Raw genomic sequence first — 20,717 nt, 5'->3', positions numbered from 1 at the left:
CACCCACTCCATCATTGTGGCCTAAACTTGTTTTCCCAGGATATGCCATATTCCAGCTGCATTGCTCCCTCCACTTTGGGCACAGCGCTTGGGAATTTCTGGCAGCTGGGGCAGGTCACCAGGGAGTAAATGAGCGTGTTTGGCAGGGCTCCTGTTTCAGCAGAAATTATTATTAATTTTTCCTCCAAATCAGGCTATGAAAAAGAACTCCAAGGCAGCTGTGGTCTCCTTTCCTCTTTTATTGTAGCTGGGACAATGCAAGGTGGGGAATGGTTGAAAACAGACAACAACAAGCAGTTCAGCAAAAGAAACCATGTCCACTACTTGATTGCAGCAAGGAAGAGAGATGCAAAACATGATTGCACACCTGATTCTCCAATACGGACCAAATCTAAAGACACAGATTGTTCCCTCAGCAGAAGGGACTCTTGTGACAAAAGAGGCCCCTGGACAGTCTTTACTGTGCCAAGGGCTCCGGGTCTTGCAGAAGAAGCAAATTGGTCTCCCCAGTCCCTCCCTTTGGACCAGCCACCATTAGTGTGACATCAACCCTACCCGAATCCAAGTATAATCAGTGAATCGTGTCCCACCAATCCAAAATTCAAGGGTCCCCATCTTCTTGTTCCCTAGAAAGTCAGTCTCTCCTGTGCCCAAGGAACCCAAAAGAGGACTGTAACCACTGGTGGTCCTCTCCCAATGGGGCAAGGATGACGTTCAGTTCTGTGTAAAAAAAAAACCCTTGCCGCCCTCAACATCCCTCACCCACCCTCTCCTGTTTCACAGAGGCTATAAAGCGTCTTTCTGGTGGAGAGGGTCTTCCGTGGCCTCCTCTGCTTCTGTGCTTAGCAAGGCTATCTGGATGGCCTTCGGGACATTTTCGAAGAGGGCAGCCCGGTTCTGTTGCTCGCCCTTCTTGACCCAGTGGCCGTAGATTCGGAAAGCACAAGCATCAATCAGCTTGCGCACCCCCTTGAAGGAGTAGGGGTCGCACAGCAGCAGCTCCTTCGTGACCGGGCGCACCCGACGGTAGCTGGAGTAGATGCGGATGGAAGCCCGCACAGTCCACACAATGACCTGCCGTGGAGGGGAAAGAGGAGGACGTCACAACAGGCCACAAAGGAGGCTCCGAAAAAAATCATTATCTTGGAAAAGGCGTCTCCTCCCTTAAGGTCGCAAAAGATCACAGACGGAGACGTCAAGGATCCACCAAGGGCAACACTGACGGTGCCGACTAGCAGTACAAGAGGTCCTCAGCTTAAAACAGTTCTGAAATTACAACATTGCTGGAAAAAAAGTGAGTTAGCACCGTTTTTCACACGACTGTTGCAACATCACCACAGTCACATAATCAAAATTTGAACTCTTGGCAACTGCTTCATATTTATGACAGTTGCAGTGTCCTGGGATCGCTTTGATCCGCTTTTACAACCTTCTGGCAAAGTCAAGGGGAAAGCCCGATTCACTTAACAACCAGGTTACTAATTGAACAACTGCAGTGATTTAGTGAACAAGACACTTGGCAAAAAAAGCTTTAAAATATGTCACTTAGCGACAGAAGTTTTGGGTTCAGTTTTGGTCATAGATCGAGGACTACTTGTATTTGTAGAGGCTTCGCTCTTCTGCAGTGATTCTCAGCAAGCTAGAGACGTGAGGACTTCAAGTCCTATAATTCCCCAGCCAGCATACATATACAAATTTGCTGAGGTTGAGAAATGGTGCTTTAGGGGCGACAAGCACTAGATATGGAACTTTCTGCATCCAAAGCATGTACTTTTAAGATTTTTTAAAAAATGGGATCTAGATTTCCTCAAGCCTTCCAGGTTGGTGGTCTGGAGCAGGAAGAAAGAGGGGATGATTTCGTTGGAGGGACTGGCACGTGTGTGTGTGCATGTGACCTTTTAAGAGGCGTGGACTTCAACTCCCATAATCCCCCAGCCACTCAACTTTTTTTTTTAAGTCTCATGAAATGAGCCATTTTGAAATGTCTTCTACATCCAGAAGTGTTAAAAGCAGGCATCCTCAAAGGAAGCCATGTTTGCCTTTAACTTCAACCCCAAACTGTTTTATTTTGCTTCTAGAATGCTCAAAAACATGTGTTTTGTAAATACAAAATACAGTGGTACCTCTTCGTATGAACGCCTCTACTAAAACTTTTCGACATATAAACCCGGTGTTTAAGATTTTTTTGCCTCTTCTTCCGAACTATTTTCACCTTACGAACCCAAGCTACCACCACTGGGATGTCCCACCTCCAGACTTCCATTGCCAGCCGAAGCGCTGGGATTCCCGAGCCTCCCCTCGCTGGGAATCCCCGCCTCCAGACTTCCATTGCCAATCGAAGCGCCCGTTCTTGCGTTGCTGGGATTCCCCTGAGGCTCCCCTCACTGGGATTCCCTTCATTTTTGCCGGCGCTGCTTTGAATCCCAGCAAGGGGAGGCTCAGGGAAATCCCAGCAACGCAAGAACGGGCACTTCGGCTGGCAATGGAAGTCCAGAGACGGGGATTCCCAGCGGCGCAAGGCAAAAGGGGTGACTTTTGGGATGGGCTAACACGCATTATCTGCTTTTACATTGATTCCAATGGGGAAAATTGCTTCTTCTTATGAACTTCTTTACTTACAAACCTGTTAATGGAACGAATTAAGTTCGTAAGAAGAAGTACCACTGTAAACCCTTTTGGGAATGAAGAATGGAATAAAGATGACTTAAGTGAAGACATATTTTGTAGTTAAATGAAATAAAGAGTGTGCCACTTACTCTGAATTTACGGAAGGGGCTGAAATGCCGCTGCTCCTTTCCATAGCGTTGGAAAAAAGGGTGCTGCAGCGCCTCCTCAGCGCTCAACCTTTCGGCGGGATCTACTTTCAGCAATCGGGAGATCTGCCAAAGGGGGAAAAAAAACAGAAAGGGGGTTTCTAAGCAGCATTCTGGGAAGAGAAGCCTGCTGATGGACTCTGACATGAAAAGGGAGGAACTGAGAAGCAATGTGATGATTTAAACAAGCATTTAAATCATCACGTCAATGGGTTTTGGCAGAACCACCATAAAGTGTGGTCAGATGATCTTGGACAATGCAAATGGACATAAATGCAGCTGGTTGCCTAGTGCGTGAATGCCGTCACATGACCGCCAAAGGGATGGGAATGCTGGCCTTGGTATTTCAGAACCAGGATCTAGGTACCTTTGGTGGTCCATCGTAATTTGAAAAAGTCACTAAGTGACCAGTCACAAGTTTAGGATTACCCTATACAGCAGAGTTCTCCACCCTTTCTGGGTTGGTGGTCTGGGGACGGAGGGGCAGGAAGAGGTTTTGTGTGCATGCGAACAGAGCAGCGCAAAGATCATATCAATGGGGCTGCAAGATCACACAAACCAGACCATGAATGTGTGCGGGAGGCAAACAGGACGCTGCACTGCGATGCTACTGCCAGTGTGACACTCGTCACAGCGCTGACGCGAGTGGAAAGTGTGTTGTTAGCTTCCACTCACATGGCCCAGTTGCCAACAGGCCACGGCCCGGTAGTGGTCCGTGGTCCACAAGTTGGAGATCCCTCCTGCAGCATTAGGGAGGGCAAAGTCCCCTTCCAAGTTTAATAAGCCCCAAATTGGGAAGAACTGCAGCCTTTTCATTCCCCTCCATTACAACGCGAGGCAATGATGATGATGCTGCCTTCTTACCAAATCTTTAACCGTGTCAGATCGGTCATCCCATTCTGGAGAACCAAAGTGATACTGGCCTTCCATGATCATCCGAAGCATCAACATCTGTTTACGGTGCCAGAATGGGGGCGAGCCAGCCAGGAGGGTGAAAAAGATGACACCACAGGCCCAGCTGCAAGGAAGGAAAGAGATTAAACAGTAGAGAATTATTTGTAATTCAGGGTTGGATTGTGATGCTCTCTGTTTCCTTGAAGATGTTTCATTAACCAACTAATCACCAGTAAAATCAAACAAACAGCAGCCTCATCAAGGAGCTATCAAAAACACTCCCAACAACCCTGACAAGGCAAGTCACTGGTATATAAACAGAGAGCAAACTCCAGTCTCTTCTAGCACTGATGATGTCACTGTTGGGTAGTGAGAGGTCTGCAAGAAATTAACCGAGCTCAGAGAGCAAAGAAGGAGATTATTTTCAAATGCCCCATTCCACTTTGGTCTGGCAGGTGAGAATAATCATTGTGCAGGATGTCCCATGCTCAGCAGGATGTCCATTCCCCTAAGTATAACTTACAGGTCCACCTCCTTCCCATAGCCAAGGTGAGTCTCGTCCATGGAACATTTCAGTATCTCTGGTGCCAGATAGCCTGGGGTACCACATAACTCTGCAAGAAACAGTCACAGATTCAGAGAAATGCAAACTGGGAGGTCTATTCAGGAAAGATGGATTGAATAGCCTATGAAAAGTTCCCCCACCCACCCATTCCGAAACTATGAGCTGAGCTTTCCCGCTTGCCCTGTGGCTTAGCAGAAAACTGCTCCATGAGGCAGGTGGAAAGGCCTCCCCTCCACTTAACCAAAGACACACCACTGAACGGGACGTACCCTCCCTCTCCAGCTCACCTCGTAGTTTCTGTCCTGGCCCCAAATGGCAAGAGAAGCCAAAATCGGACAACTTGATACTCAGATCATCGTTCATGAGGATGTTCTCTGGTTTGAGGTCTCGATGGATGATGTGGTTCTCATGAAGGTAGTTCACAGCCTCCAGGAGGGCTCGCATGATGCACCTGAAAGAAGGCAACATGGAGGTAAGGGTTGTTGCAAGGACCAGATCGTGGAGCCCTCCACAAATTGGCAATAACTTTCCACTCATCCAGGCCCAACAGTAGAACTTTGATTTACCTGGTCTCCTTTTCACTTATAGTTACTTTCTCCGTAAGATAGTCAAAAAGTTCACCACGTCTCATTCTGCAAGGAAAATTAGAGTCTAAAAGCAGAAGGCTCTCTTTCCTGTATTTATTTATTTTATTCAGTCTATGGCTCACTTTCTCATAATCACAATTTAATGCAGGGTTATATCAGCAAGCTGTAAGATGTTTGGACTTCAATTCCCCAGCCTTCACTTTATATCATATCACTTTATTTCATAGAAGCGAAAGCATATCACTTTATTTCACAGAAATTCCTAGCCAGCATTATTGTATTTCCCACCTGTTTTAAAACATTTGTTTACTTACAAATCAAAGACTAGGAACATGAAAGTGGATGTTTCATAGGAATCTATAAGAGTTACTGGAGAAAAAAGAAGAATTGTCACTTATGTCATAATTGCTCGAGTGTTTATAAAACGGCGCGTGTATCGAATGGCAGAATATAAAGACAGCGGTACTTAATTAATGACTGCAATTGATCCTAGAATTTTGGTTGCAAGCCATTGTGGTAATTAAGCAGGTAACCATGTGACCTGGTTTGATTTTATGACTGCTTACATCCCTTTTCAAGCAAGTTAGGTAATTTTGAGCCAGTCACCAGAACAGTGAGCTCTAGTCCCAGAGGAGGGCTGCTGCTGGTTCACACCTGTTCAGGCAAACAGGTAGTTCCGACTACCTGCTGGGCCCGCCCACTCACCCATCCCAGTACTAACCTGTCCTATTTATCTCACGTTCTGGCTTTTTCTCCCACTCATGAAGCCCAGCAGATTGACGCACCTCACCTGCTCTACTCCCCACGGATGCCTGAAAAGATTTGCTGTGTGTTTGAAGCCGCGCAAAAGTGAGGAAGTCGTGTGCGCGAGCAAAGCTGCTATTTTCTCTCAGCCCTACTCACCACACATGATTATTGTTGCAGGGGGTAAATAATAGTATAGCCCTCAAAACCGCTATTGCGACCAAAAGTGAGATAATTCTTAAGTGATTCCCCCCCCCCATTTTACAATCTTTCTTGTCACTGTTGTTAAGTGAATCATTGCAGTTGTTAAGTTAGTCACCCGGCTGTTAAGTGAACCTGGCTTTCCCGTTAACCCCTGCTTGTCAGGAGATTGCAAAAGGTGATCACCTGACTCCAAGACACTGCAACCATCATAAATATGAGTCGGCTGTCAAACATCTGAATTTTGATCACCTGACCGTGGGAGCCATAAATACAGGAAATGGTCATAAGTCTTTTTCTCAGGGCCCTTTGTAACTTCGGCCACTAAATGAACTGTTGTGAATCAAGGACTACCTGTATTATGTACGTTACCACTTTTCACTACATAGAACAGTGATGGCAAACCTTTCTTCCCTCAGGTGCCAAAAGAGCATGGGCGCATGCTATCACGCATGCCCGAGTGCCCACAACATAATTCAATGCCTGGGGAGGGCGAAAACAGCTTCCCCCATCCCCCAGAAGCCCTCTGGAGGCCAGAAACAGCCTTTTCCGCAACTTCTGGTGGGCCCAGTGGGCCTGTGTTTCATCCTCCTTAAGCTGCAAAGCCTTCTCTGGAGCCAGGGGAGGGTAAAAATGCCCTCTCCCATCCCTCCAGAAACTCTCTGGAAGCCAAAAATGCCCTCCCAGAGCCTCTATGCAAGCCAAAAATCAGCTGGCCCACACACATGTACAATGGAGCTGAGCTAGGGCAACGGCTCGCATGCCAGCAGATATGGCTCCGTGTGCCACCTGTAGTACCCATGCCATAGGTTCACCATCACTGACCTAGAAAGTAATAAAAAGCAGGATAAAAAGCAAATAAGTAAAAAAAAATTGCAGTAAGAGAGAGAGGCATGAGAGAGGATGCAGATGGGACACACTCACTGATGAATGGGTGGCCAGAGACTTGGTGCAGGATGGCAATCTCTTTGCTGGTTGACAAGCGGACTTCTTCCAGTTGCTGGGGTGTCATGCGCTCCGGGGTTACCTCGATAATCTTCACTGCAAACTCCTGCCCCGTCTGCTTGTGCACACATCGCCGGACCACGCTGCTTACTCCTCTGCAGGTGGGATGAGCAAATGGTGTGCAGAAAAATCCATTTCATTTATTTATTGATTGATTAGACTTGTATGCCACCCCTTTCCGTGGACTCGGGGCGGCTCACAACACATCAATAGGAAAACAGTATACAGTGGTACCTCTACCTAAGAACGTCTCTACTTATGAACTTTTCTAGATAAGAATAGGTGTTCAAGATTTTTTTTGCCTCTTCTCAAGAACCAGTTTCCACTTAAGAACCTGAGCCTCTGAAACTGTAACGAGAAAGGGAGTAACCGGAAAGGAAGCCTCCGTGGGGCCTCTCTAGGAATCTCCTGAGAGGAAACAGGGCTGGAAAGGGCAGGGAGAAGCCTCTATGGTGCCTCTCTAGAAATCTCCTGGGAGGAAACAGGGCCTCCATCCTCTCTGTGGTTTCCCCAATCGCAAGCATTACTTGCTTTTACATTGATTCCTATGGGAAAAATTGCTTCTTCTTACAAACTTTTCTACTCAAGAACCTGGTCACGGAACGAATTAAGTTCGTAAGTAGAGGTACCACTGTACAATAATACATCTAAATCCAATTAATATAGATAATTAATTTAAAACATTCTAAAAAGTCTAAAACTTTAAAAATCATTCATTCATGAAATGAAACCATGAACATATCACAATTTGATGGCCAGAGGCTGGGATCTAAGAACCTCAAGCCTGGCAGCATAAATAAGTTTCCAGATTCTTATGGAAGGCAAGGAGGGTAGAGGAAGTGCGAATCTCTGGGGGGGGGGGAGCCGATTGCAGAGGGCCGGGCCCCCACAGAGAAGGCTCTTCCCCAGGCCTCGCCAAGTGACATTGTCTAGTTGATGGGACCTGGAGAAGGCCAACTCTGTGGGACCTAACCAGACAGAATTTTCCAGAGACATTAATGTGACCCCAATGGGGAAAAATAAACGGAGGTATTCCCACCCACCCCTCCAAGCCGTTCCATTGCATCATACCCTTTCTCCTCTCTAGCCTCACCTGCCGATTACATCCTTGGGGTCGTATTTCTGGTAGAACTCCTTGGCTCCAGCCCAGTCTGGGAGCTCATCGTCCAAGCCCACGTCTCGTGTCATTGTAATGCAGGGCTGGGAAAATGCACGTTCCGACTCAGCTTCTGAAACGCACAGAAAGAGGCAACGGGGAATCGGTCAGAAGCGCTTTCTAGACCCAGACACTCCCTGATTTGCATGCACAAGACTGAGAGAAGGCCTAGACGGGGAAATCAACCTACGTGATGGCAGCCTCAGGCCGAGGCAATCCAAAGTACACATGGCCTTCGTGGTAGACATCATGGAAGAGACAAAGGAAAACGACTTAATTGGAGCGAGAGGACTAATCCCCTTTCTAAAAATTCCATTCAGTGGCAGAATGGGTTTTAAGACATAAGGCAGTGCTACTGTAGTGTTATTTAGTTTGGGCAATGAAACATCTGCAACAAAGCAGCCATGCTCTGAGAGCACCAAGGGTCTCTCATTGGACAATACAGTGGTACCTCTACTTACGAATTAAATTTGTTCCGTGACCAGAAAAATTTCTAAGTAGAAGCAATTTTTCCCATAGGAATCAATGTAAAAGCAAATAATGCGTTCGATTGAGGAAACCACAGGGAGGGTGGAGGTCCTGTTTCCTCCCAGGACATTTCTAGAGAGGCCCCATGTAGGCTTCTCCCCGCCTTTTCCAGCCCTGTTTTCTCCCAGGAGATTCTTAGAGAGGCCCCACAGAGGCTTCTCCCCACCTTTTCCGGCCCTCTTTCCTCCCAGGAGATTAGATTAGATTAGATTTATTGGATTTATATGCCGCCCCTCTCCGTAGACTCCATAGACCAAGGAGATTCCTAGAGAGGCCCCACAGAGGCTTCTCCCTGCCTTTTCTGACCCTGTTTCCTCCCAGGAGATTCCCAGAGAGGCCCCACAGAGGCTTCTCCCCACCTTTTCCAGTCCTGTTACCTCCCAGGAGATTCCTAGAGAAGCCCAACAGAAGCTTCTCCCCACCTCTTCTGACCCTGTTTCCTCCCAGGAGATTAGATTGATTGGATTTATAATGCCGCCCCTCTCTGTAGACTCCGTAGACCAAGGAGATTCCAAAAGAGGCCCCACAGAGGCTTCTCCCTGCCTTTTCTGACTCAGTTTCCTCCAAGGAGATTCCCAGAGAGGCCCCACAAAGGCTTCTCCCCACCTTTTCCAGCCCTGTTTCCTCCTAGAAGATTCCTATACAGGCCCCACGGAGGTTTCTCCCCATTTTTTCTAGCGTTTTCTCTCAGGAGATTCTTAGAGAGGCATCACAGAGGCTTCTCCCTACCTTTTCTGGCCCTGTTTCCTCCCAGGAGATTCCTAGAGAGGCCCCACAGAGGCTTCTCCCTGCCTTTTCTGACCCCGTTTCCTCCAAGGAGATTCACAGAGAGGCCCCACAAAGGCTTCTCCCCACCTTTTCCAGCCCTGTTTCCTATAGAAGCCCCACGGAGGTTTCTCCCCGTTTTTTCCAGCTCTGTTTTCTCCCAGGAGATTCTTAGAGGGGCCCCAAAGAGGCTTCTCCCCACCTTTTCCGGCCCTGTTTCCTCCCAGGAGATTCCCAGAGAGGCCCCACAGAGGTTTCTCCCCGTTTTTTCCAGCCCAGTTTTCTCCCAGGAGATTCTTAGAGAGGCCCCAAAGAGGCTTCTCCCCACCTTTTCCAGCCCTGTTTCCTCCCAGGAGATTCCCAGAGAGGCCCCACAGAGGCTTCTCCCCATTTTTTCCAGCCCTGTTTCCTCCCAGGAGATTCCTAGAGAGGCCCTACAAAGGCTTCTCCCCACCTTTTCCAGCCCTGTTTCCTCCTAGAAGATTCCTATGGAGGCCCCACGGAGGTTTCTCCCCATTATTTCCAGCCGTTTTCTCCCAGGAGATTCTTAGAGAGGCATCACAGAGGCTTCTCCCTACCTTTTCTGGCCCTGTTTCCTCCCAGGAGATTCCTAGAGAGGCCCCACAGAGGCTTCTCCCTGCCTTTTCTGACCCTGTTTCCTCCAAGGAGATTCCCAGAGAGGCCCCACAAAGGCTTCTCCCCACCTTTTCCAGCCCTGTTTCCTATAGAGGCCCCACAGAGGTTTCTCCCCGTTTTTTCCAGCCCTGTTTTCTCCCAGGAGATTCTTAGAGAGGCCCTAAAGAGGCTTCTCCCCACCTTTTCCGGCCCTGTTTCCTCCCAGGAGATTCCCAGAGAGGCCCCACAGAGGCTTCTCCCCATTTTTTCCAGCCCTGTTTCCTCCCAGGAGATTCCTAGAGAGGCCCCACAGAGGTTTCTCCCCGTTTTTTCCAGCCCTGTTTTCTCCCAGGAGATTCTTAGAGAGGCCCCAAAGAGGCTTCTCCCCACCTTTTCCGGCCCTGTTTCCTCCCAGGAGATTCCCAGAGAGGCCCCAAAGAGGCTTCTCCCCCCTTTTCCGGCCCTGTTTCCTCCCAGGAAATTCCTAGAGAGGCCCCACAGAGGCTTCTCCCTGCCTTTTCTGACCCTGTTTCCTCCCTGGAGATTCCTAGAGAGGCCCCACAAAGGCTTCTCCCTGCCTTTCCGGTTATAGTTTCAGAGGCTCTGGTTTGTAAATGGAAAATGGTTCTTGAGCAGAGGCAAAAAAATCTTGAACACACGGTTCTTATCTAGAAAAGTTTGTAAGTAGAGGCGTTCTTAGGTAGAGGTACCACTATATTTCTAAACCTCAAAAAATTCATTTCAGAGTCTCATTTCAGCCTCGTCATAATCTTAGAATTGGAATCTAGGTCTCACCTCAATAAGGATGTAAATCTTGCAGCTGTTTCCTTAGGAGTATAAATGAACTGAAATGGGATGGGAGGTTTCTCCCCACCCAAGAAAAGATGCATAAACCTGACAATATTGTCCAATGAGAGACCCTTGGTGCTCTCCGAGCTTGGCTGCTTTGTTACAGATATTTCTTTATCAAAACTAAATAACACTACAGTAACACTGATGATATTATGTAGCCTGGGTAATGAAACGCCTGCAAGAAAACAAGCAAGTTCAGAAACCACCAAGGACCTCTCATTTCAACCCAGAGCTACATTTACTCTCCTTTATTAGTTATTTCTAATAGCATGGCAAATCAAATTGACTACGAGAACATCCTACTTACTCGGATATTTTTTCTCAACTTCATGCTCTCCAGAACTGTTAGACAATAACTGTCGAATACAAATATCCAATTGTTACATTTGCTAAGAAATCTGTGAGTTGTAAACAAAGATTTCCAAATAATACCCAGGATGGCACAGTGGTTAAAGCACTGCAGACTACTTCAGCTAACTGCTGGCTGTAATTCAGCAGTTCAAATCTTACCACTTACCCTTCCATCCTTTCAAGGTAGGTAAAATTAGGACCCAGATTGTTGGGGCAATATGCTGATTCTGTAAACCACTCAGAGAGGGCTGTAAAAGCACCATGGAGCGGTATATAAGTCTAAATGCTGTTGCTATGCTATCTGGAAAAAGGGGAAGGCATTCATTGGTTGTGTTGCTGAATCTACACAGCTGAAATTCTCCACAATTTAGTATTAAAAGGTTATTAGAAGGGCATCTCCCATCTCTAAGAACTATTGATGTGTTTGATAGCAAGAAACCTGCTTTACAGATTCTGTAAATTGGATGAGCCTTGGTGGCGCAGTGCTTAGAATGCAGTACAGCAAGGTGCTTCTGTTGACTGACGGCTTTAGTTCACCAGTTCAAATCTCACCACCTGCTCAAGGTTGACTCAGCCTTCCAAGGTGGGTAAAATGAGGACCCAAATTGTTGGGGGCAATATGCTGGCTCTGTAAACCGCTTAGAGAGGGCTGTAAAAGCACTGTGAAGTGGTATATAAGTGCAATGGCTAAGTGCTAATATATAAAATTTGCAGGATTTTATCTAGAGTATGGCATCATTTAAATTTTATCTATGCCTTATCACAGAGAGGGAGGGGGAAGGGGGAGGGGAATTAAAAAGGACGGAAGGAGAGAGAATGGATATCTGCTACTTTCCCTTGCACCTGGTCCTTGCTTTTTAAGCATTGTCTAGAATATTGGCCTACCTACCTTCCAAGGATGTTGCAAAACTTACTCAAAAATCAAGATATTGGGCGCGGAGGCATCCAAGCACCTGAGGGGGAAGACAGAAAGACCGCTGGTTAGGTTACAAAACGGGCAAAAGGCGGCTCTGCGGTGGAAATTCCATTCTCCAGTGGGTGGAGCTATCCTCCAATAGATTGGGTTATGACGGTCTTGTGACGTGATAGGACTGAATCAATTACTTAAAAGGGAAGACCCCCAAGACCAACCCCTCTTTGATTCAGTCCGTGACTTAGGACGCGTGCTTTCTCTTGTCTCCCGTTATGCAATCGAATCCCGCAGGAAGAAACGCCCCCAGAGGCTCACCTGCCGGCGCCCCCGCTTAAATCCAGTGAATGACTAACCCCCACCCCCACCCCCACCTGATTACAGCCAGCGGCTCCCGGGCCCCGCCCCCTTCGATCGGATTGGTTCGCGCTCCTTCCAATGCCGCAAGGTGTCAACAGAGCGACCAAAGGGACTGGCAAGAGCGGCGCCCAATGATCAAGCGAACAGAGCACGAAAGGGGGTGGGGCGGCCTGTCTAAAGGCAGAAGCCAATGATATGAAGATGAGAAAAAAGAAGAAATGGAAGGGCGAGAATTATAAAAAAAAGAGGAAGCGCTGTTTCCTACCCGACAGGGGAAAGCTCAGCCAATCAGAACGGAAGATTTGTTAGGGTGTCAGGAGGTTGAACCAATCGTTTGCTGTCTAAAGGCAGAAGCCAATGATATGAAGCGTTAGTATGGGCGTTAGTATGCTGGCACAAAAAACAGGGGGAATTTACCCCAGAACTAGCCTTAGACTGGCTGCTTCAAGCACCTCTCCCCCCCTCCTTCCCACTCTTGGTTTCTTCCTTTAGGAATTCCTTTGTCCTCAACCATGCAGTTGCTGAACCTTGGGAGGGGGAGGAGGCAAGCACAAGGCAAATGACTGGGTGGATAACCCACCCCTTGCTTTCCCCCTCCTCCCCCCCTACCCCTCCTTCCTCCCAGGAGGGAGGAAACCGAAAGTTAACTCTTTGTTCTCCATCACTGAGTGGGAAGATTCAACAGGAGGGAGGTTTAGGGGGGATAACTCCCCCCCCCTCACAGCTTCACCCACAGGCTCAGATTATCAGATTATCACTATTATTATTATCACTAGCATTAATGCTATTGATATGGTTTTAGATATTAATTGCATTACGATAGTAATTCCATTAACTATTGCCAGCATCAAGGTTCATTAAGGCTATAGTTGATATCTCCCTTTTTCAAAAGAAAAAAAGGAACAATTCTTTTAATTAAAGAATACAAAAGAAGAAGAGGAGGAGGGGAATAAAGTGAGAATGCACTATTTTTGCACACTGCAATGTGGGGGGTGTCTTAGTATCCCTCCCCTAATGCTGCAACCACCTGAGTCTTATCCACTTAAAGGTGAATGTTCTGTTCCTTGGCAACATATATTGCATCTACTTGAGCCAACACCTTGCTGGGATAGAACCAATCCCATACTTCTGAACTGGCGTACATGGTACCTCATCATCGGATAACACCGGTAAGGACTCACCATCATCCAGGGTGTTATTGGCATTAAGGGAAGCACACTAGGGGTAACCGTCGCTAAGTGAGGCAGGCTCAGAGAGGTCACTCCTATCTGTCCTCTCTTGCCTCAAATCCTTACTCCCGGAGCATGGACACCCTCTGGTGAGAATCCACCATCGTCAAAGGCATATGGCCATTAAACATAATACTATCACCCAGTAAGTGTCACTAAGAGAGAACCTCTCAGGAGGGGACCCTATGGTCCAGAGGTTAGCGGATGAGAGCAAAATAGTTCCACCACTCATTTATAAACTGTGAGTTCAGTCTCTCTCACTGTTCCACCTCCAGTGGATGGCCACCGTCGCTAAGCGAGACACTTTACCAGGGAAAAGCTGTCACTAGGTAAGCCACTCTTAGGAACTTCAAGCCCTTCTGGCTCCTTTCCTGACTCATCGCCACTGGGTGATCATCGCCACCAAGTGAGAACCTCCACTAAGTGAGTACCGGTCTCTATGGAGGACGGTCGCCAAGGCATCAAGCATCCTGACCCCATTGTCTGGTCATTGCGACTTGGGCTTTGCGTCATTAAGTGGAACCTTTCGGGAAGCCGGGTCCTCCCAGCTACAGTTCTAACCAAACCCTGTCCCTGACCCGTAACACCGTCAAGGGATGATTCGCCCTCACTACGGTCACCATCACCACTAGGGGGGCCATGGTCACTAGATGAGTTCATGTCTCTAGATAGGACACTTAAGAAGTGTCATCATCCTTTGGCTCCATTCCTTGATCAGATCCTCCACTCTGAACCTTGTCAGTTCCGGGTAAGGGCTCCCCTTCAGCAAGGGTGCCATGCCGCCACAGGGGGTCACCGGCACTAAGCAGATCACCGTTGCTAAGTGAAGCAGACTTTCTGTTATCTTGCCAGCTCCCCCCATCCAGAAGTCTGTCACCTGCAAGGATGGTCCTCCTTCATTAAGAGTGCCCCGTCACCACTGGGGTTACCGTCACTAAGCAGATCACTGTCACTAAGTGAGACAGGTTGTCTGAAAACATGCCCAGAGCCTCACTCTGTCTTTAGACACCTTCAAGGAAGGGTCCTCTCTCATTAAGGAGGTCATGCCACGACAGGGATCATGGTCACTAAGCAGAGCACTGCCACTAAGTGAGACAGGGCTTCTGATTGTCCCAATTCTGGGCTACCTGGGTACCACACGATATGGGGATCACCGCCACTCAACAGAGCTCAGTCACTAAGCGAGATAGGGCCCGGTCTCACCCCAACTCTAGGCCTCCTTGGCCTAATAGGTTAGCAGCTCTCGGTATCACAACCCCTTTACTATTATAGCTGAAGGAACCTAACACATAACACATAACCTGAGCAGTTTAGCCCTGGGTTAACCTTTGCCTGGGCAGCCACGGGAATATGTTCCTATACAGCATTCCAAAATAGAGGTATATAATAGACCCATTCCTTACATGAGCAACAGATGGGTGACTCCCCTCTACAATAAGGTTAGGGAATGAGGGGAGTTAAGATTCACCTGCTGCACATTGTCTTGGGGAGGAGACAGACAGGGAGACCCTCTAAACCTGGCCATACTTCCAGAAATCTACTCCCTCAAACCATGGTGATTCCTCCACCATCGGTACTCGTGCCTCGCAGGTGGGGAGGTATCGCTCCATACCAGCCGCCTCAGCGAGGCAGGGCAAGTGGATGGGACCATGCAAGGCTCTGGCAGAACATGGTTCAGAAGTAATAGACACAGGGGCCAACTGGGCCTGCCCATAAGACTGGCAGGCCTAGGAGACCTTGTAGGCTTTGCACACCCATCTGAGGGATGGAGAGTTAGTCTAGTAGATTTAGATGCAGCCAGGAAGGGCTCGCTTGCCTTGCTGTTCCAAGCCCTCTCCCCTCACCTAAGGAAGATGTTTTCTGCAACTCACACTGTTCCCTGGGAGAGTCCCCACTTGGGGATTTCCAGTGGTTTCTTCTTCCCTTCCAGCAAGCAGGTGCGGAAACACCGATGCTTCACAACGCGACTGCCTGGGATGGTCACAGCGTCCCTGGAGACCAGAACGCACAAGCATTTGCCAAGGGGACCGGCTTCAGAGGACCTCAAGGGAAACGCTCACCACAAACGCAAGTACTCTGGTTGGGGGAGCCCAGCAGAGAAACGAGATGGCCAGGGTGTTCCAAACAGCTTGGGCGGCCAGCCGCATACTGGTACTGACACATAATGTACACCCAGGCCACAGAACCCTGACAGCTGCATCCACAGCTGAGGACGGGGCCATAGCTCTGGGGTTAGGGATGGGTGAACACTTCTAACCCATTAGGGCAGAATACATCTCAGGGGTGGACTACGCCAGGATGGTCTGATTCAGTGGCAACAGCATCAACCAGACAGAGCGGCCTGTTACACCCGAGGGTGTTCAGTCTACTAAGGTCTCGGGTGGGACATCCACTGAATTACACATTTGCTGCCCTAACCTACACCCAGGCACTCCGTGACAGCCAAGGCCACTTAGGCGGGCCTGGGGTCCTTCCTCGCTACAACTCTAGGGTCCATCTCCCTTATATTGTACCTCAGAGGTAGACTAGATCACGGCAGATTGCCTCTGCCACCATGATCCCAACCAGTTGTATGGGCGTCAGCACCCGAGGATGCTCAGGCAACCGGTCCCTCAGTCAGGTGACTAGTAATAGACCTAGTCATCACCCGTTAGCAACGCACTGTTGCCTTGACCCTGGACTAGACTCCAATTACGGCTACAGTGGCGATGGATCACAGAAACACACACATCAACAGGCAGGGGGCACAGGACCCAGGCAGTTGATGGAGGGAGCCATGACTCTAGACATGTGGGCAGAGACATAGTTCCTTTCGAGCACAGTGGTACATATCTCCAGGGTAAACAATGTAACGGCAGATTGGCTCTGACATCATGACATTAACAGGTGAAACGTTCTCTGCACCCAGGGGTGCTCAAGCAACTCACCTCCCAGTTTAGTCACCCGGTGATGAACCTCTGTACGTCGTCCCTCGGTATGCCGTCCCACCCCTCCCCGTCTTCCCAGGTGGTCAGGGAAATTGTGCAGGAACAGGCAGAAGTGTTCCTACCAGTACCGCACCGACCCAGGAGATTCAGGTTGGCAGATCTGGTGGCTCTTTCCGTAGTATCCCCTGGTAGGACCCCAATGACAGAAAAGTTGCTGTCGCAAGGCTCCATCTGCATCCTGATCCCAGCTGGTGGCTACTGACCGCTTGGTGCTTGAGCGGCTCACACTAAAGCTACACAGGGCTCCAGAGGACTTCTCTAACATCAGACTGTCAGCCAGAAGGCTGTCCACTGAGCGCATAGACTCCGCGACCTGGAGTAGCCGCTGTAAGTGGTACACAAAGATGGCTTGCTCCCCTTAAACCTTTCCATAATAGTCATTCCTAGATTCCTAAACGGGGTGTAGGCTTAGGCCTGTCCATTAACACGTTCAGGCGTCAAATAGTGGCACTGTCAATAGTTCTGAAGTGTCACCCGCTGGAATCGCTGGCGGGTCACGATTTCCTTTAAATAAATAAAATAAATAAAAATAAATAAATAAATAAATAAAGGGATCTCCAAGCTACGCCTCCTCCCATGGGGCACAGGTTCCCCATCTGGGACTTGTCACTGGGGCTCATGGCCTTCACCAGGGTCCTGTTCGAACCGGCAGATAGTACACCAATAAAGAATCTACACTCAAGGTGGCCTTCCTCGTGGCTATCTCCACTGCCCGTGGAAGTTCAAAAGGGACCTCTGCACATCCTATTCATAGAATGGATCCCACGCTTGGACACTACCTTCACCCTGAAGGTGGACTCCTCCTTTTACAGAAAACAGAAGGGGCTTCTCCCCTCCTTCTGCGAGAATCCGGGATCAGAGCAGATACTCCCCGGACACATGCTAGATGTAGGAGGGCCTTATCTATATATATAGACTGAACAGTGGCCTTCCGTAAATCAGACGCGCTGTTCATTTTCCTTGGCCCGGCCTCTCTGGGCCGCAAGGCTTCCTCCACTACAGTGGGAAGCTGGCTGCAGAACACTATTTTCCTTGTATACCAGCTGGCGGGGCACCCCCCGCGACAGGGAGTCACAGGTCACTCAACTCATAGTGCTGTCACCTCGGCGCCATGGCTGTCTAGCATTCCCATTGAGGAGATCTGCAGGGCAGCTGCGTGGGCATTGTCCATGCCATTCATCAGAGACTATAAGATAGATGCCTTCGCTAAGAAGGACTCAGGATTCGGCCGTGGGGTACTCCGATATGTTTTTTTCCAATGAGGGGTCACTTCCAGGCCCTAGTATCCCACCCATAGAGAATCCTTAACTTTGGTATGTCCCAATCTATTGGAGGATAGCTCCGCCCACTGGAGAAGGGGCGTTGGTATACTGTACACTGATATGCCCTTTCTCGTGGGCGGAGCTATCCTCCAAGGCCCACCCTGATCTAGGGCCAGCCGTGGCACACGGTTTTTGGACTATAAGTTTGGAGTTAGCACGCAGAATCATTACTTCCCTCATCAAAGAGGGGTTGGTCTTGGGGGTCTTCCCTTTTAAGTAATTGATTCAGTCCTATCACGTCACAAGACCGTCATAACCCAATCTATTGGAGGATAGCTCCGCCCATGAGAAAGGGCGTATCAGTGTATACCAACGCCCCTTCTCTTCCTCCATCCCTCTGTTCCCCTTACCGCCCCTGCCGCAAAGTTTCGCTATTAGAAACGCACTCTGCGCGTTCTCAGAAGCCACCGCTTTGCATTTTAGCTCGGTGGCCTAGCAGCGACGAGAAATTCCCCTCGAGGTGGAGCGGCTCCGAGTCTCCCACAATGCCGCCCAACCATTATCCGGCCCATAGAAGCCCGGTTCGCTTACCGCTTCGCCTCTCTTTTTGCGGGGGGGGGGTTGTCTCCCGTTATGCAATCGAATCCCGCAGGAAGAAACGCCCCCAGAGGCTCACCTGCCGGCGCCCCCGCTTAAATCCAGTGAATGACTAACCCCCACCCCCACCCCCACTTGATTACAGCCGGTGGCTCCCGGGCCCCGTCCCCTTCGATCGGATTGGTTCGCGCTCCTTCCAATGCCGCGAGGTGTCACCAGAGCGACCAAAGGGACTGGCAAGAGCGGCGCCCAATGATCAAGCGAACAGAGCACGAAAGGGGGTGGGGCGGGCTGTCTAAAGGCAGAAGCCAATGATATGAAGCGTTAGTATGGGCGTTAGTATGCTGGCACAAAAAACAGGGGGAATTTACCCCAGAACTAGCCTTAGATTGGCTGCTTCAAGCACCTCTCCCCCCCTCCTTCCCACTCTTGGTTTCTTCCTTTAGGCGGTTGCTGAACCTTGGGAGGGGGAGGAGGCAAGCACAAGGCAAATGACTGGGTGGATAACCCACCCCTTGCTTTCCCCCTCCTCCCCCCTACCCCTCCTTCCTCCCAGGAGGGAGGAAACCGAAAGTTAACTCTTTGTTCTCCATCACTGAGTGGGAAGATTCAACAGGAGGGAGGTTTAGGGGGGATAACTCCCCCCCCCTCACAGCTTCACCCACAGGCTCAGATTATCACTATTATTATCACTAGCATTAATGCTATTGATATGGTTTTAGATATTAATTGCATTACGATAGTAATTCCATTAACTATTACCAGCATCAAGGTTCATTAACGCTATAGTTGATATCTCCCTTTTTCAAAAGAAAAAAAGGAACAATTCTTTTAATTAAAGAATACAAAAGAAGAAGAAGAAGAAGAGGAGGGGAATAAAGTGAGAATGCACTATTTTTGCATACTGCAATGTGGGGGGTGTCTTAGTATCCCTCCCCTAATGCTGCAACCACCTGAGTCTTATCCACTTAAAGGTTAATGTTCTGTTCCTTGGCAATACAGTGATCCCCCGGGTATTGCGATCCCGATCATTGCGAAACGGCTATATGGCGATTTTTCAACCCGGAAGTAAAAACACCATCTGCGCATGCGCGCCCTTTTTTCTATGGGCACGCATGCGTAGATGGCGCCGGGCAGATCAGCTGCTGGGCGGCTTCCCTAGGTCTTCCCCCTCTTGCTGGCGGGAGGGCGAGCGGCGGGCATCAGCGAGGAGTTTCCCCACCGCCCACGCAAACTCCTCGCTGCCGCTCGCCCGCCCTTCGCCCGCCCACGCTGTTCATTCTCGCCGCTTCCCAGCTGAGTCCTGAAGCCAATTCGCTTCAGGACTCAGCTAGGAAGCGGCGCGAGCGAACAGCGTGGGCGGGCGAAGGGCGGGCGAGAGGCAGCGAGGAGTTTGCGTGGGCGGTGGGGAAACCCCAATCTTCGGCTCCTCGCTGCTGCGGAAGTAAAAACACCATCTGCGCATGCGCAGATGGTGTTTTTACTTCCGCAGCGCTATTTCGCGAAAAATCGATCATTGCGAGGGGTCCTGGAACGGAACCCTCGCAATGATCGGGGGACCACTGTATATACAGTATTGCATCTACTTGAGCCAACACCTTGCTGGGATAGAACCAATCCCATACTTCTGAACTGGCGTACATGGTACCTCATCATCGGATAACACCGGTAAGGACTCACCATCATCCAGGGTGTTATTGGCATTAAGGGAAGCACACTAGGGGTAACCGTCGCTAAGTGAGGCAGGCTCAGAGAGGTCACTCCTATCTGTCTTCTCTTGCCTCAAATCCTTACTCCCGGAGCATGGACACCCTCTGGTGAGAATCCACCATCGTCAAAGGCATATGGCCATTAAACATAATACTATCACCCAGTAAGTGTCACTAAGAGAGAACCTCTCAGGAGGGGACCCTATGGTCCAGAGGTTAGCGGATGAGAGCAAAATAGTTCCACCACTCATTTATAAACTGTGAGTTCAGTCTCTCTCACTGTTCCACCTCCAGTGGATGGCCACCGTCGCTAAGCAAGACACTTTACCAGGGAAAAGCTGTCACTAGGTAAGCCACTCTTAGGAACTTCAAGCCCTTCTGGCTCCTTTCCTGACTCATCGCCACTGGGTGATCATCGCCACCAAGTGAGAACCTCCACTAAGTGAGTACCGGTCTCTATGGAGGACGGTCGCCAAGGCATCAAGCATCCTGACCCCATTGTCTGGTCATTGCGACTTGGGCTTTGCGTCATTAAGTGGAACCTTTCGGGAAGCCAGGTCCTCCCAGCTACAGTTCTAACCAAACCC

General features: G+C 49.3%; 1 protein-coding gene across 8 annotated transcripts; it reads right to left on the bottom strand.

Moving 5' to 3' along the window:
- Positions 1 to 219: 219 nt before the first annotated feature.
- Positions 220 to 18,669, bottom strand: PHKG2 (phosphorylase kinase catalytic subunit gamma 2). Of its 8 annotated transcripts, none has more exons than XM_070726769.1 (11): positions 18,416 to 18,669; positions 11,966 to 12,029; positions 7,903 to 8,038; positions 6,729 to 6,904; positions 5,174 to 5,228; positions 4,839 to 4,904; positions 4,560 to 4,723; positions 4,231 to 4,321; positions 3,678 to 3,831; positions 2,757 to 2,879; positions 220 to 1,074 (listed from the first exon to the last, which is right to left on the bottom strand). In XM_070726769.1, exons 3-11 carry the CDS (start codon positions 7,995 to 7,997, stop codon positions 787 to 789), a joined length of 1,212 nt encoding a protein of 403 aa, XP_070582870.1. In that variant the 5' UTR covers positions 7,998 to 8,038; positions 11,966 to 12,029; positions 18,416 to 18,669; the 3' UTR covers positions 220 to 786. The 8 variants fall into 8 exon arrangements, with proteins under 8 accessions (XP_070582870.1, XP_070582875.1, XP_070582871.1 ...); XM_070726774.1 differs by having other exon boundaries at positions 11,991 to 12,029; positions 18,416 to 18,657; XM_070726770.1 differs by lacking the exon at positions 18,416 to 18,669 and adding an exon at positions 17,998 to 18,071.
- Positions 18,670 to 20,717: the final 2,048 nt, after the last annotated feature.

Source organism: Erythrolamprus reginae, chromosome Z, assembly GCF_031021105.1.
Source record: "Erythrolamprus reginae isolate rEryReg1 chromosome Z, rEryReg1.hap1, whole genome shotgun sequence".
Lineage (NCBI taxonomy): Eukaryota > Metazoa > Chordata > Lepidosauria > Squamata > Dipsadidae > Erythrolamprus > Erythrolamprus reginae.
This window is presented reverse-complemented; position numbering and strand designations above follow the sequence as displayed.